Source organism: Mesoplodon densirostris, chromosome 5 (genome assembly GCF_025265405.1).
Source record: "Mesoplodon densirostris isolate mMesDen1 chromosome 5, mMesDen1 primary haplotype, whole genome shotgun sequence".
In the NCBI taxonomy this organism is placed as follows: Eukaryota; Metazoa; Chordata; class Mammalia; order Artiodactyla; family Ziphiidae; genus Mesoplodon; species Mesoplodon densirostris.
Genome location: NC_082665.1, coordinates 144,679,843 through 144,706,492, shown reverse-complemented (window position 1 = coordinate 144,706,492; position 26,650 = coordinate 144,679,843). Strand labels below are relative to the sequence as shown.

General features: G+C 37.3%; 2 protein-coding genes across 4 annotated transcripts in view; both read right to left on the bottom strand.

Moving 5' to 3' along the window:
- XRN1 (5'-3' exoribonuclease 1) overlaps positions 1–20,277 on the bottom strand; it is a 99,035-nt gene extending 78,758 nt beyond the window's left edge. For all 3 annotated transcript variants that reach the window (XM_060099574.1, XM_060099576.1, XM_060099575.1), the window contains exons 1-10: positions 20,099–20,277; positions 11,782–12,014; positions 7,955–8,052; positions 6,669–6,778; positions 6,470–6,580; positions 4,407–4,489; positions 2,058–2,145; positions 1,807–1,975; positions 617–684; positions 166–303 (exon numbers count right to left, since the gene is read on the bottom strand). In XM_060099574.1, coding sequence (XP_059955557.1) covers positions 166–303; positions 617–684; positions 1,807–1,975; positions 2,058–2,145; positions 4,407–4,489; positions 6,470–6,580; positions 6,669–6,778; positions 7,955–8,052; positions 11,782–12,014; positions 20,099–20,173 — 1,173 coding nt within the window. In that variant the 5' untranslated portion in view covers positions 20,174–20,277. The remainder of the gene's footprint in view (positions 1–165; positions 304–616; positions 685–1,806; positions 1,976–2,057; positions 2,146–4,406; positions 4,490–6,469; positions 6,581–6,668; positions 6,779–7,954; positions 8,053–11,781; positions 12,015–20,098) is intronic.
- A 1,193-nt stretch (positions 20,278–21,470) lies between these two features.
- ATR (ATR serine/threonine kinase) overlaps positions 21,471–26,650 on the bottom strand; it is a 102,560-nt gene continuing 97,380 nt past the window's right edge. Inside the window, exons 46-47 of the mRNA XM_060099573.1 lie at positions 23,231–23,336; positions 21,471–21,781 (exon numbers count right to left, since the gene is read on the bottom strand). Of these exons, the coding sequence (XP_059955556.1) occupies positions 21,608–21,781; positions 23,231–23,336 (280 nt within the window). The 3' untranslated portion in view covers positions 21,471–21,607. The remainder of the gene's footprint in view (positions 21,782–23,230; positions 23,337–26,650) is intronic.

The following is a 26,650-nucleotide window of genomic DNA, read 5'->3' as shown; positions in this document are numbered from 1 at the left end:
GAGAAAAAGGAACCAAAACAATTTTTAAAATGTCCATAGAGGAAAAGAAGAAATGAAACTAAAATGAGGCAACCCCAAAATCATAAGAAAGAAAATGAGAAACAAGGAATATCAGTTTTACCTTTACAGCTAAAAAAATGAAAGGACACCTAAAAAAATGGACACCTTTGATTTTTTCTTTTCCTTGTAGTTCTTGGCTTCTTCTGCTGCGACACCTGCTGCTTCATTGAGATACTTGTTACCAACTTTGCTTTCAAACCACTTTAGGTCCACAAAAACTTCACTGAAGTGCTCTCGATCAAACTGTACAGAAATATTTACATTTATTTTAAAATAACCTAAGTATGTTTAGAAGGATACAGACCAAACTTTTAACAGTGACTACTTCTAGGGCATAGGAATCAGAGGATATTACTTTTTTACATGGGGACTTCATCTACTACTCTGAAAACTAAAAATAAAAAGCAAACAGAAATAAAAATAACTTAGGTGAAATTACTTATACAGAATGACCAACTTGAGTAGAATCACAAAAACTTTTTCTTCTGGTATTATGTAATTGGTTACCATTTATAGCTACCCTGGGACAGGAAAACAAAAACTTCTAGTTACTTACATCTGATAGTTTCACAAGGTATTTCTCAAATCGAGGTAAGTTGAGATGCCCACTTTCATTAATATAACCTAAAAGGAACAAAATGTAAACTTGTACTAAAAGCTGACATTATTTTTTTCTAAACAATTCTACAAAATTCTTTTTACAAAACATTGAGTTTTGACATTCTACTAATCAAGAAAAAACACTCAGTGTTGGACTATGTAAGTGGCCCTAGTTTCTATGAACTTGATGTTACTATAATACACAGTATGTAAGAACTGAAGGACAATATAAAAAATTCCAGGTTTACATAGTAATAATCTTCCCAAATTTCCAAACAACACTGGGAGACAGTTAATTAAATTAAATATGTTCTAGGGCCTCCCTGGTGGCGCAGTGGTTAAGAGTCCGCCTGCCGATGCAGGGGATACGGGTTCGTGCCCCGGTCTGGGAGGATCCCATATGCCGCGGAGCGGCTGGGCCCGTGAGCCATGGCCGCTGGGCCTGCGCATCCGGAGCCTGTGCTCCGCAACGGGAGAGGCCACAGCAGTGAGAGGCCCGCATACCGCAAAAAAAAGAAAAAAAAAAAATTAAATATGTTCTAGAATCTATCTAGGTCATTCATTTGATATGTTAACTTAAGAAAGAAAAGACTAATGTCCTGTTACTCTGTTGACTGACTGATTGATTAGTTGATTGATTTGTTGTGCAGCGTGACTTGCCGGATCTTAGTTCCCTGACCAGGGATTGAACCTGTACCTTCTGCAGTAAAAATGCAGAATCCTAACCACTGGACGGCCAGGGAATTCCCTGTCGTCTGTTTTATTCAGCATCACCACTATCTGTTAGTTTCCCATTCTAACTTGAAAATCTCTCATATTAAATACTCTGATGATTATCCATTCAGAAAACTAAATTTCTAGGCTTAAATACGAAATGAGCAACCTCTGCTGGCATTCTTAAGCCATTTAAGGTGGAGATTAGTTAGGTATCAATAAATGAGACTGCTTAACTGGCATCATCTTCTTTGCTTGCGAACCATTGAAAATTACAACTTTAGAGAGCTTGGCACCTTAGACTAGAAGAAACTCCAAATTCTTTTCCTACTTTAGTTGTGCATGCCATAATTTAATAAACTGAGTGACATTTTTAGGGTTAGTTGAGTGCTAAATTAAAGTAGCTTCAAACGAATATTAAACTTTTCTTACCCCCAAGTTCTGGCAGGATGGTAATATATGTTCCATAAAGAAGAGGCAGTGCATCATGATTAATATGTAAATGAGGTAGATGAGGGATAAAATCATTGCCAACAAGAAATCCCATCAAAATCCAATCATCTATTATCCTTTCAATATCATATTTAAACGTGATCTTATCCTATGCAATATGAAGAAAAGAGTCAAATCCTATGGAAATTTCTGCATATTCATCTTAGGCCCATGGTTATATTAATACTTACTTTTAATGCTGAAAACTCATAGTCAATATACTCTCTCATTAAAGACAAGTGTAGAAGGTGAAATGTGGTTTCTTCTGGTGCGCATACCCTGTAATTAGTCAGATGATCAACACAGAGCTTATTATATTTTTAAGGTTCAAGTTTAAAAACGTAGCTTAAAATAAAACTTATCATTAGAAGATAGTTAATTCTTGTCATTAAGGGATGTAATTTATAGGCAAGCTGCAGGGTAATGTTAAGATAAAAATATAACTACAATTACAACAGAGATAAAGTTCAGAATAATTGGTTTACAATATGCTTTCTGTGGAAGGACTCTCAGAATTGAGAAAGTCTAAATAATACATAATAGATGTAATAAACCAGTGGGATCTGGCCCATTTAAGGCTGGCCACCAGCAGAAAGCATATAGATAAGTGAGTACTTATACTTTTATATCTACTGCAGTACAGTCCAAGGCTTCAATTTTGAGGCACCATCACTTCCTCCTCTTACCTTTTCTGGGCTTGGTATAGGGGTCTATAGTCCTGGCTGCTGGCCTATACTCCAGGATTAATTACAAGTAAGAATATAAGCTATTAATAGCATATTAAAAGCATTTATACACCATGAACAAATGGGATTTTCTTCAGGAATGCAAAGATAGTTCAACATAAGAAAATAAATCAATGTAATACACCATATTAATAAACAAAGGGAGAACCCCCCGGCATAATCATTTAACAGAAAAAGCATACGTCAAAATTCAACACCCTTTCATGATAAAAATATTCAGCAAGGTAGGAACAGAAGGGAATTTCCTTAATATGATTAAGGGAATTTATGAAAAATCCACAGTTAATATCATAATCAATGGTGAAAGACTGAAAGCTTTCCTCCCAAGGAAAGGAATTCTTGTTCCTAAGATCAGTAACAAGACAAGGATGCCCATTTTCACTATAGTTATTCAACATTATGCTGGAAGTCTAGCCAGGGCAAGTAGGCAAGAGAAGAAATAAAAGGTATCCAAACTGCAAAAGAAGAAGTAAAACTCTATTTACGGATGGTATAATTCTACATGTAGAAATCCCATAGAATCTACAAAAAAAAAAAATACTAGCACTAAAAAATGAATTCAGCATAGGTGCAGGGTACAAGGTCAACACAAAAATCAGCTGTGTTTCTACACACCAGCAATAAACAATCCAAAAAGGAAATTAAGAAACAATTCCATTTACAGTACCATCCTAAAGAATAAAACACTCAGAAATAAACTTGACCAAGGAAGCAAAAGAAAAAGCCAGAGGCAAAAAAACTGAAATCAAAGATACAGAGAACAGACTGATGATTCACAAAGGTAGGGGATGGGGGTGGGTGAAATGGGTGAAGGCGGTGAAAAGGTATAAATTTCCAGTTATAAGATAAATAAGTTCTGGGGATGTAACGCACAGCAGGTAACTATATTTAAAAACATTATTTTCAATTAAAGGAAAAAAAAGAAGAAGAAAGGAGGCAAAAGACTTGTACACTAAAACTACAAAACTGAAAGAAATTAAAGAAGACATAAATGAATGGAATGACATTTTATGTTAATAGACTGGAAGACTTGATATAAGATGTGAATGCTACCCAAAGGGATCTACAGATTCAATGCTGTCCCGATCAAAATCCCAACTTTTTTACAAAAAAAACAGAAAACCTATCTTAAAAATTATTAACCTCAGGAGACCCCGAACAGCCAAAATAATCGTGAAAAAGAAGAATATAGTTGGAGGTCTCACCCTTCCTGATTTCAAAACTTACTACAAAGCTACAGTTATCAAAATACTTGTGGTACTGGCATAAAGACAGGCATATAGACCAATGGAATAGAATACAGATCCCAGAAACAAATCCTTGCATATATGGTCACATGATTTCTGACCAGGGAGCCAAGATCATTCAATGGGGAAAAGACAGTTTTTCAACAAATGTTGTTCAGAAAACTGGACATCCACATGCAAAAGAATGAAGATAGACCATTACCTTATACCACATATAAAAATTAACTCAACATAGATCAAAGACCTAAATGTAAGAGTTAATACTTATAAAACCCTTAGAATAAAATGGGAAAAGGCTTTATGACACTGCATTCAGCAATGATTTCTTACATATTACACTAAAAAGTACAGGCAACAAAAGAAAAAAATAGATAGATTGGAATTCATCAAAATTAAAAATTTTGTACATCAAATGACGCTATCAACAGAGTGAAAAGGCAACCCACGGACTGGGAGAAAATATTTACAGGTCATATACCTGTTAAGGGATTACTATTCCTAATTTAATTTCTGTTCTACCTTCTGATATATAGGCAGTATGATTTACCTTTGTGTCTTTTTGCCACCAAACCGAACCTCTTCTCTTAAAAGAGAGAAATGTGCCTCATGACTTGTTAATCCAAGCATAATCTGTTGAAAAATGATGAAGAGTGTTTCTATTCTCTCATTTTTTATAGCATCGGGTTCACAAAAGCAATCAAAAAACGTTTCTATATAGAGAACATGCTTATTTAAGGAAAATAAACAATTCATTAGCAAATTAAATGTATAAATATCAAAATATGATCCATCTATAGGTTATAAATTGGGTAAATTCTGTGTACTTTTCTAAGAAAAAAATGTTCACTTTAGACTCACATAACCTTTATAACCACCCCCCTGTACCCCCATAAAAAAATCCCAAAAATGTTCTCTTGGTTTTTACACCTTTCCACTTGCCACGGAGGAATGGGTAAGGAATTAAGGCAACAGCATTTCCATGACGGAAGAATACAGGACTCTTCTGGAGGCCAAGATACCTTTAGTATGTGAAAACTCAGAAAAAACTGGAAAAGGGTATTTTCAGTTAATATTCTCACATAGTATTCTAATCCCCTCAAATAGTCTAGTGAGCCATATCAACCAACTGCAATGTATATTGTTTATTTTCATTTAATCCTGATTCAAACAAAATAAAACATTTATGAAGCAATCAGGGAAATGAGAATAGTAAATGGTTATTTATATATTAAACAGTGATTTGTTAATTTTATGTGGGATGTCATTGGGGTTATCATTATTTTTAATATTCTCCATCATGAAATATTTATAGATTAAGTAATACATGTCATATACTTCAAGAATACAGGGGATGGGCTTCCCTCATGGCACAGTGGTTAAGAATCTGCCTGCCAATGCAGGGGACATGGGTTCGAGCCCTGGTACGGGAAGATCCCACATGCCCCGGAGCAACTAAGCCCGTGCGCCACAACTACTGAGCCTGTGCTCTAGAGCCCGCGAGCCACAACTACTGAGCCCACGTGCCACAACTACTGAAGCCCACGTGCCTAGAACCCGTGCTCCACAACAAGAGAAGCCACCTCAATGAGAAGCCCGGGCACTGCAACGAAGAGTAGACCCCGCTCACCGCAACTAGAGAAAGTCCGCGCGCAGCAATGAAGACCCAACGCAGCCAAAAATAAATAAATCCATAAATTTATTTTAAAAAAAGAAAAAAAATCTTAAAAAAAAAAAGAATCCAGGGGAGGAGGAGGAAGGAGGCAGATGATTAGGGAAAGGAGCTGAAGGTTATTGAAGACAGATGAAGGACACAAGGAGGTTCATTATGCTCTTTTACATCTGTTTATATTTGCAAATTTCTGTAATAGAAAGTTAAAAAAAGTCTAGAAAACTTGGGTTATGGAGTCATCAGATCAGGTGGTATTAAAAATCGTGTATTAAGCATGAGGGTAAAAAGGGCCTTCTACCCTGACCTCAGCAGAGTATTCATAGCACTAGGGTCAGTCAGGTGTGAACACTAACTATAGAGACCTGTTTATCATAAACTATGGCAAAAGAACTCCTTTTCCAAATGTTTTAGAACTTTGGTCATAGCAGAAGTAGCAATCATTATTATGTCTCCGATATTTGTTCCCACAGCCAAAAATCTTCTTAAATGTTTTTTTACATTTTTTAAATTTTTAATTTTTTTTTGGCTGTGTTTGGTCTTCATTGCTGCGTGAGGGCTTTTCTAGTTGTCGCGAGCGGGGGCTACTCTTCGTTGCGGTGCGCGGGCTTCTCATTGTGGTGACTTCTCGTTGTGGAGCACAGGCTCTAGGCACGCGGGCTTCAGTAGCTGTGACACGCGAGCTCCAGAGCTCAGGCTCAGTAGTTGTGGCTTGTGGGTTCTAGAGCAAAGGCTCAGTAGTTGTGGCGCACGGGCTTAGTTGCTCCGCAGCATGTGGGATCTTCCCAGACCAGGGCTCGAACCCGTGTCTCCTGCATTGGCAGGCGGATTCTTAACCACTGTGCCACCAGAGAAGCCCAGAAATCTTCTTTTATTAAGACCAAGTTTCCTAGATATTTAACTACAATGGCATAAGATTATAATACAATAAACATTATACCTACCAAGTCAGCATCTAAGCCATAGAGACAGTGTCTCGTGTTTGGATCATGATCTGGCTTTGCCTTCTCGGATCTGATAAATTCCATGATTTTATGTTCTCCTTCTCCAGGGGTCTAAATATAATGTTAAAAAAATGTGGTAATATGCTATGTTTCTCAAGATTAAATTGAAAAAACTCTTTAAATAAAATAAGATAATAACCTCATGGCCTGAGAAATAGATGGTAACTCCTTGCCATGACTTGTCTGTAGAAATTTTCATATTTACAAAATATTTCAGATGTTCGTGTAACCTGGCCATGAATTCAGTCCCTAAAAATAAAAGGTTTTTAAAAATTTAATATGAGAGATATAAAAACAGTGGGTTCCCAGTGACAACATGAAATTGGATCTGGGTATCCAGGGAATAGCTAGGTATAAGATCTCCCAAGGAGGCTGAAAGCTCTCTTGCTTATCCTGAAAAGGGAGTAATGCTGTATCGCTCCCAAGCAAATGTCACAACTATTTCCAATGTTACCAGAGGCACCTTAAGATGAGGTGAATGAAAGACGGGGAAATTCAAAGAGTGTTACTGCTGCCGCAGGACTATGCCTCAAAGAGTTTCACACAAGGGCAGGGTTTCAACACTCCAACAAACTTCCATCTTCTCTTTCTCTGCTGGATTCTGAAGTTTTACGTTTTTAAGGCATGTAGCTTCAATAAGGTTGCCAATAACAACAACTATTATCATTACTATTTTTAACCTGAAAAATTACTATTAACCTTGAAACTGAGTCTACAATGATTATGTTTCAGGAAAAGCCCAGGCAGTCGATAGTCAAAGGCAACACAGTCTTAAACTGTATAACGATAAAACTGGTTATTAAATTGGGCAGTGTGTCCTTAGGGGACTTAATGAAAGAGAAAACTACCATAGTAAAAATTAATGAGAAAGTACGATTATAAGATTTTTTTTCAATGTAAAGGATTATAATGATGTTAGGCAAAACTCTAGGAAGGGCAGACTGTGCTGTTGCATATAAGATTAAACTTGTAATACTGATAAATTAATTCTTCCTTAAAGTCACAGAAATCTTAGCAGCCTCTGAGAAGAAGAGCAAGCACTCTAGACGAGGGAAATGGGTTTCTTCTCCTGAATACAACAAGCTAGCTCTATGAACTTGGGTGAACCACAACCTCACTGAGTCAGCTTTCATACAAATAAATGGCAGGAGTAGGACTGATCTTGTAAGTTCCTTCTAGGTCAGGAATTTTGTGCTTCTGGGAGAGTCCTGTCCATAGGTGCCCTTATCAGCATCTGTAAATCCCTACAGTGGGTCTCCATAGGGGCATTTATGACCAAGGTGAGCACACCATCTCATGAAGAGACATAACTGGGAAAATACAGCAAACAGAATCCTAAGGACAAAATAAATAGAGGTTAGAAAGGAGAAATAAATTTACATTTACATTTTAAATCTGCCAGAATTTTTCTCTCAATGAATTTACCTGGTGTAATGCAGTTGGAATCAAATCTGGCCTCTGTAGGAAGAGTTTCTCCTTTTTCTATTGCCTTTTTAATTTTGTCTTCTGCCTCCTTTGCTGACCTTAAATGTTAAGGGGGAAAAGAAGTGCTCAACTTTCTGGAAAAAACAGAGATCTCTACATAAAGTAAACGGTTATTTAGAAGCTTTTGTAACTAAAATACTAATTCATCAATTTTAAGTTCAAAACATATAAGTTTTGAAATGTCTATAATCAATAAAGATGAGCCTCAGAATTGTTTCTATTATTTAAAGAATTGAGTTTTTCAGCTAGGGACTATAGAAGTAGAACATGGTAACAGTATAAAACTGACAAAGAATGTTACAAATACTTATTATAAAGTAATTCTTTTCTAATCACAAATATACAGCATATTAGTTCTAGAAATAATTTCAAGAGTATAGCATAAACATTCATTATACATGCTACATTTAATAATATCAAATAAGAAGTGCATCATTAAAATGATCCCTAAGAATATTATATAAAAATAGTTATAAAATTGTAACGTCTATCTTTGGGTTTCCTCATGAAAACATCTAAAGTGAAAGCCCAATAACATTAATGACATCAGTAGCCAAAATGATCTCATTTTTGAGGTAACAGGATTTACTAAGAAGAACATGATTTTTAGAGTCCAATAGACACAGGTTTGAATACTGGCATCCCAATTCCAATCTGGCTTCTCCAGTAACCTATGTGTGGCACACAAATATGCCACATGGCATACAAGTTAGGAAGTCCTGCTTTATGTACACTTTCTACAGCCCTGTTACTAGCTCTATCTACTGTGCCCTGTGGAATTCTATTTCTGCGATAAATAAACTCTTCTTCGTATTTAACCTCTCTCTCTTACCAATCTCTTCAATGTAACAAAAACTCTGAAGATATCAACTCATTTGTAATCTCTCTAATGGAAGCTATTCTTTCCTCTTTTCTCCCCTTCCATTTTTGACTGAAGAAATGATTATTCAGTGTTACTATGTAACAAGTTCTTGGGATACAACAGAAAAGAAATGATTCCTCTTCTCGGAGTTTACACTCTAGTGGAGAGATAGAAATTAAACAGCCATAATGTCTAATGTAGCTGCAATACAGAGAATGTTTGGGACAGGTGCAAGGTAAAACTATTAAAGTAATCTAGGTAGAAGATTACGGTGGCCTAGTAGCAGTAAAGATGAAAAGAAGTAAGTAGATATGACTTAGAGGTGAGGAATAAGGAAGAGGGAGGAGTCCAATTACTCTTGGACTTTGGAGCTGAGCAGCTATTTACATGATGTTATCATTCACGGAAACAGGAAACAGAAGGAAGGCAGGTTTGAGGCAAAGATGAGTTCAGTTCCGAATATGTTAAGCCTGAAATGTATCTATGGTATCCAGAGGAGGCATTTAGCAGGCATTTGGATGTATACAAGCTCTGGAAAGAGATAGCCACCAGAAAGATAAGTTTGGGAGTCATCAGTACAGATTCAGTACTTAAAGTCATTGGATAAGATGTCTCAGGACCCAGGATAGAACCTTAAGAAACATCAATTTTGAGACAAAGCAGAGGAAGAGAATATAACAAGGAGATTAAGAAGGTACAGTCAGAAAGAATTCCCTGGTGTACAGTGGTTAGAACTTGGCACTTCCACTGCCGGGGCCCGGGTTCAATCCCCGGTCACAGAGTATAGTTACCTGAAGGTCATGGGAAGGAAGTTCAAGAAAGAAATAATGGTCAACACTGCTAAACACCAGAGATAAATGAAGTAGTATAAAGACAGAATTATTCTCTAGACTTAGCCCCTTTAAGGAGTCTATTAATAATGTAAGGAAGTTTCAGTGGCACGGTGGGGACGAGAGACAGATGGCAGCAGATTTAAAAGATGGCAGAGATGCGAAGTGATTAGGATTAAAGATTATGAGTGAAGACAACAGGCGCTGTGGAGAATGAGGAAAAGCTGACTGGGGGATCTGGGGGAAACATGGCACACTCGATGCCGCCACAGTACCGAGCGAACGCCTGTGGTGGTTAGGGTCAACTGGCCCTCGACGCCCATTCCTCTCTCCTAGCCTGTCTTCTGATACTGGAGAGGTTGGAAGAAAGCTATAAAAAAATTAAACTCTCAGGTTTCCCTGCAGCTAGGCTTCTGGATATGACTTCGCTTCTTAATCTCGGGATCAGAGCTAAAGGAATAAATTCCTAGAACTACCTGCTCTGGTCAGGGCCTCTGAACTCCTCTCACCTTCCTGAATGTTGCAGTAGTGATGCCATCAATGGGTGAGTTCTATGGTGTAGTTCTGGAAGTCATTCTTAAAGGCTAACCTAAATGCACAACCTTTTGGCTTTTACAATGATTTTTATAAGCACCCAATTCTCTGTGTTATATTTCTTTCTGCTCAGAATAGTTAAATTTCTATTACCTGCAACTGACTGATACAGTGGGCTTATATAATCCTTTCTCAACACTAGATTATCTAGCCCAGCAGGGCCCCAAAACTAGTTTAACAAATACCAGGGGAATCTGGTAAATAGTTTCCAGGGCCTAGTTTTTAGAGGTTCAGATTAAGTAAGTCTTGGGTGGTACTTGAGAATTTAAATTTTAGTAAGAGATGGCCCTTGTCTTCAAGGATTTCACAGTTCCAATATCTTCAGTATCTTTTCTCTTTTGATATTTAAATTAGTAGAGTTTACCATCCTCTTCCTGTTCTCACTGCTAGCCTTCTCCAAGGTACTCTCCCACCTTCCTTGATGATTTCCACATCTGATTCATAGGTGTCCTTTCTACTTCTTTACCTGCCATTGTGATGAAAGGAAAGGATCTACTAGGCTAATGACCTATCAAACTCACTAGACTCAGGGTTTCTTTCCTTCAGTTCCAACAACCCTCTTAACTTTACTCCTGTTACTCATAACAAGGACACTGTATGTTTTCATTGTTATTTAGAAATATTCCACAGGTCCAGGATTTTGACTTTAAAATCCTCTCTGTATACAACTCCTTTTCAACCTTTTGCTTCTCCTACTACCCATACACTGGGCTGATAATATCTCGAGTGTCCTAACTCAGTTCTCTTCTCATACTCTATCCATCCCCTTCTAATCTCATTTGCCTTTCTACCCAGTGGGGACCCATGTTCAAGCAGGGTCAGCATCTAGTCCAGGGTCAAATTAAATGTCAGTGATATTCTCATTAGAACAATCTCTCAGTTCATTCTGCAGTTCCACAGCTCAGGACGAAATACTCTAGGAACTTTCTCTACTACTAACATTTCCAAATTACCAAGTTTTAGGAAGTCTGAGAAATTTGTGACAGAGAACAACAGAGTAACTTTATACAACCCATCATATACGTTGAGAAATGACACCTCATTTGAATTCCTAATTCATTTATTTGATTGATAAAACATGACACTGGGGCTTCCCTGGTGGCGCAGTGGTTGAGAGTCCGCCTGCCGATGCAGGGGACATGGGTTCGTGCCCCGGTCCGCGAAGATCCCACATGCCGCAGAGCGGCTGGGCCCGTGAGCCATGGCCACTGGGCCTGTGCGTCCGGAGCCTGTGCTCCGCAACGGGAGAGGCCACAACAGTGAGAGGCCCACGTACCGCAAAAAAAAAAAAACAAAAAAGCAAAAAAACAAAAAAACAAAAAACCATGACATTGTAAGTCTGAGATACTTCCACTTCTTGGGGGAAATTCAAGCAGAAAAGAAACGTGAATGGGAGATGCATTGTGTTAAGTCAATTACCTTTGAAGTAATATATTTTATTAATCTAAATAGTATTCTAAAATAAACCATAAATGTTTTACCTAAAACGCCTCCCACGCTGCTGGTTCATCTTTGCTCGAGGAGCCACACCGTCAACGGCCATGAAGAACACTTTCCTAGGTTTAATAATGCGAAACAACACCTCCAAGTAGTGAAAAATATCAGTAAAGATTTTATCATCTGAAATTCTGAAGTGAACATCATCATCATTAGGATGGGAACATTGATGTATAATTCCATTCATATCCAGGTATAAGTTATCAAATTCAGGAATCTAAAAAACAAAGAAAAATGATCAAGATCATTATTATAATCAAACACAGATACCTAGATATCTGATCAAAAGCAGGATATAGGGGCTTATTCTTATTATATAAAAACTGAGTAAACAATCACAATTGAATAAAGAAAGTAAACAAACAGGAGGAATAAGTAAGACGGAGACATATTATGTGGTTACATTATGCACCAAAAGCTTGATCACATTTACTGTCAGGAAATTATCTACTTATTTAAAATAAGATAACCTGAGAAAACACCAAATAAAGCTCTTGGTTGATTTGGTACTCAAAATATTAGCTTCCTTTCTTCCTACAATTTGACATTAACTCTGCAAAACCTCAATTTCCTCTATAAATGAGTAACATAATGCCCATTTATATCAAAAGGCTATTTGTACATGGTCATTAAAAGGTTTTACAAGTGATTTAAAGCCTTATTGTAATATCTGGATTCACTGAAACAGAATCATTAATTTGGTTATATTAACTTAAAAAGCTTAGATTATGCCAAGAAATTTAGGAAACTTTGAAAACTGATTTGTTTTTTATAGGTGGATTAAATAATTTCTAAACTTTGGCTAACAGGCATCTACTTTTATAGAAAGGCCTTCATGGTTCTGACTCTGATTGACGTTTCCTCTATTTAAATGTCTGTGAACAAGTAATGGGAACACTACTGAAACAAATATAAACTAACAAGGAACTAAAATGGGCACAACTTAATATCTAGCGTAATTAAGCGATCTGAGAGTAGTCTGCCTTACATACTAATTGAAGAAAAGTATTTTGAATTTTCAAACATAAAAACATAATGGGCATTTTGTATAAACTTAATGAAAACTATCTCTGAAACAATTATTCAAATTTTACCATATGCATAGGTAACAATACATTTTCCTGTTATTGAGAAAAAAACATGCCTTTGAGTTTTAGGAGTGAAGAGTTTTGGTCTTTGAATCAATGAACACCATAAAAATACATTTATAAAACACCTATTTACATAGGATTGTACTAAGTAAAAAAAATTTAAATGCCCCTAGTGAGTATTAGACTCGAATGAAATGACAACTGTGATCATGAGGTTTGAAATGTACATTCAAGATTTACTGTTTGTTTCAAGAAATCTAAAAACCTCAATCAAAATCTCAATGTGATTTTTTTTGAGGGGGTGGGGGTACTTTACAAAATGATTACAACGTTTCCTTAGGAGAATAAACATGTAAGAGAGCATATTAAAGGGAGAGTAATGAAGGAAAACCTGCCCTATATGATACTTTAAATTATAGAATAGACAGTTTAATTAAACCAAATAGTTTAGAAGTAGTCCAAGTGTACACAGAAATTTAGTATATAAGAGACATTTCAAATCAGTGAAAGACAGGGATGGGGCACCTAGGTAACTATTTGGAAACAAAACTGTATTTCACCTTATAACAAAATAAATTCCAGAAGGATTAGAAATTTTAATGTGAGAAATGTAAGTAAAAAAATTATATACAAATATTTTGGCAATTTTCAGGTGGGGAAAGTTAGAAATCATAAATCAAACAAATGATGGAGTTGGCTACCTAAAAATGTATTTTTAAAATCTTGTAGGGAAAAAAAAAGTTCCATAAACAAGCCCAACTGAAAATGACAAAATGCAGGAAAATACTTGCAAATTAGGAACAAGTCAACATTCCTAATGTACAAAACAACCCTCAAATATCAAGTAAGAAAAAGAGCATATGTTAAAAGTAAGTATGGAAAATGCAAAGCAATTCAAAAGAAGAAACACAAAACTCTAAATGATATGAAAAAAATGTTCAACATTCCCAAATTTCTAATTAAAATGATACATCATTTTCCCCATCATGTTAGCAAAGATTAGAAAGATGGATGTCACCCAATATTGGTAAGGATTTGGAGAAATGCATATTTCATGTTATTAAAAGCAATAGCTGGCATTTATTAAGCACTTATTAGGTGCCAAACATTGGGCTAAACACTTACATTCATTCTCTCACTTAATTATGGTAACAATCTTAAAAGAGAGATATTTAGATTCCCCATTTTATATTAGAGGAAAATCACAGGGCTAAAAAGGAGAGAGGTGGCATAGACATATACCCAATAGTCTGGGATGGGAACATAAACTGGTGTAACTAATATGAAAATATATATCAAAATTTGAGGTGTGCACATCTTGTATGTGTGTGTGTGTGTGTGTGTGTGTGTATGTGCAAATCTGTGACCCAGGACTTCTACTATTGGAAATTTATCCTGAGAAATAATCAGAAATGTGCACAAAGACATAAGTACAAGATTATTCATGGAAGTATTGTTCAGAAAAGATAAAAAATTATATTATGTAACAACTTAAATGGGAAAAGAATTTGAAAAAGGATACATGTCAATATATGTGTAACTGAATCACTTTGCTGTACACCTGAAACTAACACAACATTGTTAATCAACTATACTCCAATATAAAATAAAAAGTTAAAAGAAAAGATAAAAAATGAAAACAATGCCTAATAATAAAGAAAACTGATAATGGTACATCCACACAAGGGAATACTACAAAGCAATTACAAATTATGATACAGACTCATATTTGGCATGGGATAATGTACATAATACATATGGTCAAGTGACAAAAGTAGGTTATAAAACAGCAGGTAAATTATTATCCCACTTATTGAAAATATTTATCTACATGTGTATCTGCATAGAAACTGGACCATAGTGTATGGGCAATCTGTGGTTTCTTAGAATAGTAAATGTTACTGGTCAGAGGGTTTAATTCTTTCCCCCATCTACCTCCAGTAACCTAGGACATCGCGTAAGCATATAGTAGACGTGCAACTTCCCCTTGGATTTTCTGTATTAGGCTTTGTTTTTTGTTTGTTTGGTATTTTATAATCTTTCTGTAATTTCCACATTCTGGTCTAGTCTACTGTCCTCAACTTTAAGGAAAGTGCTTTTTTTTTTTTTTTTTTTCTTTTTGCGGTATGCGGGCCTCTCACTGTTGTGGCCTCTCCCGTTGCGGAGCACAGGCTCTGGACGCGCAGGCTCAGCGGCCATGGCTCACGGGCCCAGCCGCTCCGCGGCATATGGGATCCTCCCAGACCGGGGCACGAACCCGCATCCCCTGCATCGGCAGGCGGACTCTCAACCACTGCGCCACCAGGGAGGCCCGGAAAGTGCTTTTTTTAAAAAATAATGTTTTGCTTGGTTTCGTCCCTCCTCCCTCTCCTTTCCTTCCTTACTTTCTCCCTATTTACTTATTTACTTAACTCCTTACACTCCCAAGCCTTCACTGAACAAGAAATATGCTAACAGAAAGACAGCACAAAATATTATATATCTCCATATTTTTCGATCCTATGGTACATAACTTTTATATTCAAAACAGATTTATGAAATAACTATAATTTTTTAGTCATAATTTACTTCTACCAAACTACTGGACCACTTGAACTAGGCATCAAAAATAGTTCTAGGTGTGTACACATTCAAACACCAGTATAAGTCTTGTATACACTATCCATGTCAAGAATTCTCTAAAATAGGAATAGAGTTAAGCTCTACTATTTGTTTGTGTCACCTTTCTTTTTTCTAATATTACCAGCCATTGGTGCTTAATGCCTATTTCTATTAACTTATTTGAGGTTGCAAAATGGTGATATTCTATCACTTCTTTTTTTACTAATTGTAATACTTTTATAAAGGGGATCATTCTGCCCCTTGGTTACCCAGTGGTACAGGAAAGGTTTTCAAAATTGGGAACTGTGTCTATCACCTTTGGAAGGGGACCCTTTTTTTAAAGTACCATTGTAAACTCAAGGATTTAAGCATATTTGATGGGTTTTAATCCACTGGATTATCATTATTATCATTATTGAAGATCAAATTGTCCCATTTGGGGCGATTCCAAGCCTCTTCCAGTTATCTCTTCAATCCGTTGAGATGTTCCTAGTAGTCTTTAGTAGCGGTCCTGCTATATGATATGACAAAAGTTTTCAGGCTCATCTAGAATACTTCCTGACCCTGACCTAGAATCAGTCATTTCTCCATGAAATCCTGATTTCTTTTGATGAATAATGGTATTTCAAAACCATAATTTAGGCACTACGAATGCAACTGCTACTGGATTGGTCATTGTTTCTAGGCCTTTTCTGTGATCAGAAAGAGCTAGGGGCCTCCCTGGTGGCGCAGTGGTTGAGAGTCCGCCTGCCGATGCAGGGGACGCGGGTTCGTGCCCCGATCCCGGAGGATCCCACATGCCGCGGAGCGGCTGGGCCCGCGAGCCATGGCCGCGGGGCCTGTGTGTCCGGAGCCTGTGCTCCGCAACGGGAGAGGCCACAGCAGTGAGAGGCCCGCGTACAGCAAAAAAAAAAAAAAAAAAAAAAAAAAAAAAAAAAAAAAAAAAAGAAAGAGCTAGGAAATTTACACGTGTGTGTGTGTGTGTGTGTGTGTGTGCGCGCGCGCGCATGCATGCGTTTCCTAAGATTATACTGATACTTTCAATTCAAATTCTAGACTATAGAGCTTTTACTTAACATTTTCTCTATTACATCGGTAACTGCTTTCTTACACATCAAGAATCTTGGTTATTAGAGATGAAAGAATTAAAATACCCTTTAGGTATTTATCATATCACACACGAGTTTCAGAAAAACAATATTAATATTACCACTAATATGATTAATGGGAATATAATTTTTTTGCATAACTTTTCCCCATTCTCTCTTACTCCCATTTATTTTATAGTTGTGCTATCTAAACATTGTCAGAACACATAGCCATCATATACTAAACTTTCTCTCTCTTCACTCTTATTTTTTGTTCTACAGGAAATTATATTTAATGTTCACCACTGGTATTTATGTTGATATTTCCCCAGTCCTTTTGATTGTCTGAAGCTCATTCTCTAGCAGATTCCTCAAGGAAGTGCTCAAAGGAACAATATTGCCTGACTTCTCCTACACTGATCATTTGACCAGCTTATCGTTTATACTTAAAAGTCAGTTGAGTATCTTTACGTTACTCCATTTTCTTCTGGCATAAAGCACTACTGTGAAAAACTATGATGGGAACCTGATTTTCTTTCCCTTACAAGTCATATGTTCCTTTCTTGTAGGTGACGAACGTTTTTTCTCTTTTTCTTTAAGTCCATGAATTTAACTAGAACATGTCTTGATGTTGGTCATCTGAGTCAATATTCTTGGGTACATGGTATATTCTTTCAACATGGCTTCAATTTTTTTTTTTAATTTCAGGAAAGGTTTCTTTAATTATAGTTTTAGTATTTGTTCTGTTATATTGCTTTGAACCTTTTTATCTTTTAAAATTTTATCTTATTTCCACCTTCTATTTTTTTCTTATGGCATCATTTGTTTTTGCCTTGCTACTACTATAGGCTTCACTTCTGACGTGATTTTGCCATTTATGTCTAACTTTCTTTAGGTTCTGTCACCTTGTCACCTTATTCCTGAGTTTTTGTAATTGATATATGTTGTTCTTTCATGTCTTATTTTCTTAGTGCCTTTTCGCTCATTCTGAAATAGTAGATTATAGTTTTGGTCTGTTATGTGTGCATGTTTTTATTGCAAGCTTTTATTGTCTGTATGAATATTATTTTGTTCCCCTTTTCCCCCATAATAACTTTGTATACTATTTGACCTTGACACTTTTCTATCATTCGTTTTTATGTAAATTTAATTTTCCTGAACTTTTGGAATGAGGAGGGGTCCAGGAAAGCTTTAACTTTACAAAGCTCCCTCTTCTGCTATTTTGGGGTAGTATTAAAAAAGATGGTGGCTTGTCTGGTTCGTTTTCTAAGATTTCTTGACTCTGTAACCCTCCCCCACTTTTATCTTGACCTTCTTCTCTCTCTTGTTCCTTTCCTGATAAAATTTTATTTCACTCCCAGCAGCTTCTCCTTAGGGTGGGCTCTGCCTTAGAATGGTACCTTGGCAAGTCAGTTTTGAGGGTTCACAGGAGTTAGACTGCTCCTGCCCTTTAAAAAACCCCCGTTACAGCTACTGCTATCTAATAGGCGTGTAGAGTCTCAGTGAATAGTCTGGAGGTCTGCTCTCAGGTTCATCAGCTGTTGCCCCATTTCGCCTTCTTCCTCTTGCACACATGCCAATACCAACTGGGTCTAGAGGCTAGCGGTAGTCTGTCCCCACCAAATTGTGTCTTGGGGTTCACGGGGATACCCTGTCACATGGTTTTGTTGTAATTGCTCTATGGATTTTAAATTTAGCTATCTAGCTTCTCTTTCTGTTTTCAAGTGAGGATTCAGAGAAACCAAACACTATGCTATGTCACCACTCCCACCATCTTCCCAGAACCTACCCCTCCATCCAGTCCCTTCCCCCAAGGACTAGCTTTTGAACTGCTGTGGCTTAGGCACTACCATCTTTTAAGTACTGCTTGAGAGAGTAGCTGGTGATTGCTTTTTGAAAGACATCACTTTGATGAACCAAGTTTTAAACCTATTGTTAGTGTTCGTGTCATAAAATGGCCTTAAAGGCATTATTTTTGTTCAGTAACAAAATTCCTCAAGATGGAGAAAATCCAAGATCCTTACGCCAAACCAAATTCTGTGCCAAAGAGTAGAGAGTAAAAATATTACTGAACAGATGGTGCATTGTCAAGTTAGTCTGAATTTTTCAATTTAGAAATAAAGTGCCTGATGCATGGCAGGTACTCAAATGTTTGAGTGAAGAATCCAGGAAAAGCCTAAGTTAGTTGTCACCATTTTTAATCCTCTTCTCTGGAAAGAAATGTTTCCCTAAATCTAATTCAACCCATGCTTCAAATAAATTAATGACAAACCACCATTCTGGAATTTTTGGTAAGCTTTTCCTCATATACCAAACCTGACTGGAATCCACAAGAAAGAATCCTTTCCAGAAGTTTAACCCTATCTTCATGCTTACGGTACTTTTAAAAAATAATAAACCATAATTTAATAGACAGCATGATGGTGTTCACTGTATTATTTCCCTCCGTGTTAATACAATGCTATCCATCTCAACTAACTCAATTAGCTGTACAAATTTCAAAAATGACTTTGTGTGTGTGTGTGTGTGTCAGAAGTGGGATTTGAACCCACGCCTCCATTCGGAGACAAAAATGACTTTTTTCTGTAAAATATAAAATGGGCAAAAGAGCCACCAAAACCATTAAATGTGACAAACACTAGACCCAAAATCCCATTAACCTAATAGACGACTGCTTACTATTTTTTCCCGCAGTTCCAATACCTAAACTACATTTTTGAAGTCTGCACATAAACGTTGCCCTGGGGTCATTATATACTGAATATTACTATTCGTAGTATTAGTGCTCTAACAATCTGTTTCTCTCTCCGTTCACCCCACGTCTCCTTCCTCCCTCATCTCCTTCCCTTTCTCTCTTTCACACACGCACACATTCACACAATGAAGCTTCCAAATAACTGCCCCAGCCCCGTCCAAATGTACTTTTATTTCTTTTGGAACAGGGGATTGGTACGGTCCTTGGGGTAATAGAAAAAGAGTAACGAACTGTGTCATAAATATGAACCATCAGCCACGTCAAAAAGTCTAGGCGTTGGGGGTAGGGCGGGATGCAGCTCTAGATAAGGGAAAGTAAACAAGAGGATTCAACTGCGGAGGCCGGTATTATCGTTTGTACGTGGGCCTGTTGCTCTGGCTGGGGACTGGGGGAAGGTCCTAGGAGGACAACCATCCCACCTCCAAAAAGAAAAACGAAACCTGCAGCTCCCTGGGGAGGAAATGGAAGCACTCCCGAAAGCGCTCCTCCCCGGGACTTGATTGCGGAGTCGCGGCAGGCCCGGCCCGGGCGGGAGCTGTCAGAACGCCGCATCCCCGCCGCTCTGCCCACAGGAGAGCGACTTGCGTCTTCGCCCCCACTCAGATCACCAGGGTGTCCTCCAACGTTCTGCTCCCCTCCCTTCGCCACTCAGCCAGCTGACGACGAGCAGAAAGAGGCGGCGGAGAGCCCCGGTCCCAGGGTGGAGAAAGGGCCGCCGAGCCCCGGGTCCGCCGCCTTCTGGGCCTCTGCCCCCTTGCTCACCCACCTGATGCTCCTTCACCACTTCGCTGAGGCAGGGATACCGCTCCGAGATCCATCGATAAAACTTGGGGACTCCCATTTCGACCGTCAGTACTAACTCAAGTCAGGGCCAAATCGAAACCAAACGCCCCGCCGGGGCCTACGCCACAGCCTCCGGCCGTCGCTCCGCAGATGACAACACACCTCCCGCCCAACCATAGAGAGCGGCCGCCGGGCCTAGAGCGGCGGGTTCGAGACCGCATCTCCGGGGCGGGGCTCTAGCCCCGGCCCGAACTCGCTGCCGCGGAGCTGCCTGGTTACATTTAAGAGCGCCCAGGCGTTTTTGAACGCGTGTGTGAAATCCAGTTCAGAAAATGTCAGTTGACAGACCTGAGCGCTGTAAGTGGATTTGGAAGGGGGTGAAAACCTCACGAGACGACTGGAAGAGTCCTGGCTGCTTCCGTCTTCTGGGATTACTAATCTCTGTTTTTCAACACAGATTTGGAAAGGTCTGATGATTTAGTTTAGTTTGTTTTGTGAGCGGAAATTTTTTCTTTCAGGATACAACAAAAATCTCTCTTAAAAACGTTCTTTTCCAAATTATTTGCGTAAAATGATTTCCTAACTCCCCTCCACCCAGCTTCCTCCTTAACTCTTAACATTAGGCCTTCGATAGGAAAGTATACGTTTAGTTTTCACATTTATGCCTCTTGGGTTATATTTTCCCCCGTGACACTTCAACTGTACAAAAAGGCAGAATTTTGTAAGGTAAACTTAAGTGAAATTATCTGTTACAAAAAGATTACGTTTTCGTTTATTTGTATGTAATAACCTCTGCTTTGGAATTATTTTAAATCTTCTGCAATAAAAGGTACCCCCAAATTTAACGTTAAATTTTTTTAGATTATAAAACCTCATGAAATTTTAAGTAATGCTGTTTCCCCCAACCACTGGATTCTGCATTCTGGTACACTTTTAGTATGGCAACATCTTTAAAATTACAGAATGTTTATATAGTTTTCATATTCATGTTAATTGGCTAATTTTTTTTCCCTATCACATTTTCAACAAATACAAAAAAAGAGAGTATTACTAAGTGAACTTAATGATGTGCTATTTATGTTTACATCTCTCTTACTAGACAGTTCCCAGAGGGAAAGGGAACCGTGCTTTGCCTACAGTATTTATTCAATATGATTTTTTGTTCAAATGAATCCTTACGTTAGTACTTAAAATCAACGAAAGTTGTAAAATGAAATTAGGCTGGCTTGTTTCTCGCAAATACATCTTTTTAAGAGCATAAGAACATATGATATTCCATTTCTCCAGTTATACACAGTATATGTTAAGAAAGCAGTTTATTTCTTAACAACATATATTATTTTAAATATTATTAACAATCAGGGAGAAATACCAGTTACTGTGAGAACATAAACATATGTTGTACTTTGGAATTGAATAGATACAACCACAGATTAATGATCCAAGTGCACTGATTTTAGATTATTAACATATTATTTGAAGTAACTCCATTTCACATATATGGGGTCCAACCGAGGTACATCTGGCATAGCAAGTTTTCATCAGTTGCTTCTTGTATAAGGTAATGCACATGTCCTTCAATAGATAACGGCAGTCCTGTCACTCTATTTCGGGTCTTGATTACACCTTGTAGTCTCTGCTCGATGTCAAGAACATGGGTTTTGGCCTAAAAAGAAATTGAAAATCATAAGGACTAAGGACCCAATGACATGTAGATGTTTATCATTTGGAATTACTGCCTTTCTTTTATCTAACAAATATTAATGCCATTTTACTGATCATTACCCCTTTTGTAAGAGCAAATGCGGACAAACGAGAGAAGCAATGAAACAAATACAATAACTTGAGATACTGATCTCGAGGCTTGCAATGTTGATCTAACATCAACTGTTTGGACATTTTTCAGGACACTGAAATACCAGGGAATCTCTTCCACGTTAGAAGTCTAGAAAAATAATAATATAAAAAAATCTGCTCTGAAAAGTGTTTAGGACTTAAACATTTGAATATTAGTATTCTAATAACAGCAACAGTACTCTAATGCCTAATGTTTAGATTATGTTATATGCAAATGGGAGTTCTAAGTGAGCTACTTGGAATTCTACATATTCTTCTCAATCAAGAAAGCATATCAGGGCTTCCCTGGTGGCGCAGTCGTTGAGAGTCCGCCTGCCGATGCAGGGGACACGGGTTCGTGCCCCGGTCTGGGAAGATCCCACATGCTGCGGAGCTGCTGGGCCCGTGAGCCATGGCCGCTGAGCCTGCGCGTCCGGAGCCTGTGCTCCGCAACGGGAGAGGCCACAGCAGTGAGAGGCCCACGTACCACAAAAAAAAAGAAAGCATATCAGAATGCAAAAGTGAGAATGATGTAATTAGAAAAACAATCCTCAAATCTATTCTAACTTATTTAAAATAACTATCTGGAGAATTTGAGGATTCGACTAATATAGTAGCTTTCTGCAGCCAATGATTCAACCAACCACAGACTGAAAATATTCAGGGGAAAAAAACTCCATAAAGTTCCAAAAAGGAAAACTTCAATTTGCCATGCACCAGCAACTATTTACATAGCATTTACACTGTATTTACAACTATTTACATGGTATTTACATTGTACTAGGTATTACAAGTAATCTAGAGATGACTTAAAGTATATGGGACGATATACACAGGTTATATACAAATCCTACAGCATCTTATATACGGGAGTTGAGCATTCCAGGATTTTGGTATCCACAGGGGGGTCCTGGAACCTATCCCCCATGGAAATCAAGGGACAAGGGACTACTATGTTAGTAAAGAGTTCTACATATTGAAGCTGAGACCTGCTGCTCTATAAATTCAGGCAATTTGTGTTCAAGTTTTTACCACTCTATATCATAACTGTGATTTGTTTATGGTTAAACAAGCATGTGTTGAACTCTGTTTTTATTATACAAATGATAAGAATGTTAACATTAGTAATGACAATAAAGAAAACTTATGGCATTATCATACTAGATAGAGAACTAAATTTCAGAGTATTCAATGGTCAGTCACTCACAGTATTTAGAATTAGTTTCCATTTGTAGAGATATACAATATCAGTTCATATCAAGCTATACCTTCTACTAACCTTTTCGTTGACAACTTCCCCTGTTTCATTCAGTGGTGCTTTGGAATGCCCTTTCACTGGTTTACTCCATTCCACAAGAGGATCATGTAGAAAAGTCTTTAAGACACTAAAATGGAAACAAATATTATGGTAATAATACAATGTTATCTTTGTAAAAAGAACTCTCATTAAAGTCAACAATTAGGTGAAGGATAACTACTGAAGGATGAGAAGCTAATGGTAATACTCCTACAAAACACATTACTACCATTTCAGAAAATGCTATGCTTCCTCCTTCAGAGAATTTGCCTTTGCCTTCGTCTAACTATCCAATGTATTCTACCATAATGCCTGGTAGACAGGTTTTAAATAAAAAAGTGAATAAGTGAGCTTTAAATGTCCTTTTGAAAAACTACTTCCCACAGCTAACATCATATTTAATGGTAAAAGACTGGCTTCTTCACCCCTAAGATTAGGAACAAGACAAGGATGTAGATGTCTCACCATGGCTATTTGACATTGATCTAGCTAGGGCAATTAGGCAAGAAAAAGAAAAGGCACTGAGATTAGATTAGAAAAAGTAAAACTATCCCTATCTACAGGTGACCTGTTGTAGAGAGAAAATCTTAAGTTATCTGCAAAAATAACTATGACAACTAACAAATGAGTTCAGTAAGGTTGCAGGATACAATATCAATATACAAATTTAGTTATATTTCTATACACTAGCAATGAACAATCCAAACATGAAATTAAGAAAAAAAATTCCATTTAGAAATACTTAGGAACACATTTTTAAAAAGTTAAATACAAGATTTGCAAACTAAAAATTATAAAACGTTGTTGAAAGAAATTGAAGAAGACTTAAAAAAATGGAAAGATACCCTATGTTCATGGATCAAAAGACTTAAGATGGCAATACTCCCTAAATTGATTTACGGATTCAATGCCATTCCTATTAAAATCCAGGCTGGCCTTTGCAGAAATTGGCAAGATGATCTTAAAATGCATATGGAAATGCAAGAGACTCATAACAGTCAAATAGTCTTGAAAAAGAAAAAAAAAGTCAGAGGATTCACACTTCCTGACTTCAAAACATACTACAAAGCTATAGTAATCAGGAGAATGTGCTATTGGCATAAGATTAGACATACAGATCAATGGAATAAAACTGAGAATCTAGAAATACACCCTTACATGTATGGTCAATTGATTTTCAACAGAAATGTCAAGACAATTAAATAGAGAAAAATAATCTCTTCAAAAATGGTGCTGGCAAAAACAGAAATACGGATCAATGGAACAGGGTAGAAAGCCCAGAGATAAACCCACGCACATATGGCCACCTTATTTTTGATAAAGGAGGCAAGAATATACAATGGAGAAAAGACAGCCTCTTCAATAAGTGGTGCTGGGAAAACTGGACAGGTACATGGAAAAGAATAAAATTAGAACACTCCCTAACACCATACACAAAAATAAACTCAAAATGGATTAAAGACCTAAATGTAAGGCCAGACACTATCAAACTCTAAGAGGAAAACACAGGCAGAACACTCTATGACATAAATCACAGCAAGATCCTTTTTGACCCACCTCCTAGAGAAATGGAAATAAAAACAAAAATAAACAAATGGGATCTAATGAAACTTAAAAGCTTTTGCACAGCAAAGGAAACCATAAACAAGACCAAAAGACAACCCTCAGAATGGGAGAAAATATTTGCAAATGAAGCAACTGACAAAGGATTAATCTCCAAAATTTACAAGCAGCTCATGAAGCTCAATATCAAAAAAACAAACAATCCAATCCAAAAATGGGCAGAAGACCTAAATAGACATTTCTCCAAAGAAGATATACAGATTGCCAACAAACACATGAAAGAATGCTCAACATCATTAATCGTTAAAGAAATGCAAATCAAAACTACAATGAGATATCATCTCACACCAGTCAGAATGGCCATCATCAAAAAATCTACAAATGATAAATGCTGAAGAGGTTGTGGAGAAAAGGGAACCCTCTTGCACTGTTGGTGGGAATGTAAATTGATACAGCCACTATGGAGAACAGTATGGAGGTTCCTTATAAAGCCAAAAATAGAACTACCATATAGCCCAGCAATCCCACTACTGGGCATATACCCTGAGAAAACCGTAATTCAAAAAGAGTCATGTACCATAATGTTCATTGCAGCAGTATTTACAATAGCCAGGACATGGAAGCGACCTAAGTGTCCATCGACAGATGAATGGATAAAGAAGATGTGGCACACATATACAATGGAATATTACTCAGGTATAAAAAGAAACAAAACTGAGTTATTTGCAGTGAGGTGGATGGACCTAGAGACTGTCATACAGAGTGAAGTAAGTCAGAAAGAGAAAAACAAATATCGTATGCTAACACATATATATGGAATCTAAAAAAAAATGTTCTGAAGAAACTAGGGGCAGGACAGGAATAAAGATGCAGCTGTAGAGAATGGACTTGAGGACATGGGGAGGGGGAAGGGTAATCTGGGATGAAGTGAGAGCGTGGCATGGACATATATACACTACCAAATGTAAAATAGATAGCTAGTGGAAAGCGGCTGCATGGCACAGGGAGATCAGCTTGGTGCTTTGTGTCCACCTAGGGGGTGGGATAGGGAGGGTCGGAGGGAGACACCAGAGGAAGGAGAAATGGGGATAAATGTATATGTATAGCTGATTCACTTTGTTATACAGCAGAAACTAACACACCATTGTAAAGCAATTATACTCCAATAAAGATGTTAAAAAAAAGACAAATAATCCAATTAAAAAAACGGGCAAAGGATTTAAATAGACATTCGTCCAGAGCAGTTATGCAAGTGACCAGTAAACATAAAAAGATGCTCAACATAACTGGTCATTAGGGAAATGCAAATTAAAACAACAATTAGATACAATTTCATACCCAGCAGATGGCTAAAATAATATAGATAGACAATAACAAGTTTTGGTAAGGATGTGGAGAAATTGGAACACTTAGACATTGCTAGTGGGACTGTAACATATTACATCTGCTTTGGAAAACAGTTTGAAAGTTCCTCAAAATGTTAAGCTTAGAGTTAACATATCCAGAATCCTACTCGTGTAACCAAGAGAACCGAAAACATATATCCACATAAAACTTGTACACAGATGGTCACAGCTACACTATTCACAATAGCCAAAACAATCCGAAATGTCCATTAACTGATGAATGGATACACAAAAGGTGGTATATCCATATAATAGAATATTATTTGACAATAAAAAAGAATGAAGTACTGATACATGCTAGAGCATAGATAAACCTTAAAAACGTCATGCTACCGAAAGCAGACAGACACTAAAGGCCACATGTTGTATAATTCTACTTATATATGAAATATCCAGAATAGGCAAAATCTATAGAGACAGAAGGAGATTCGTG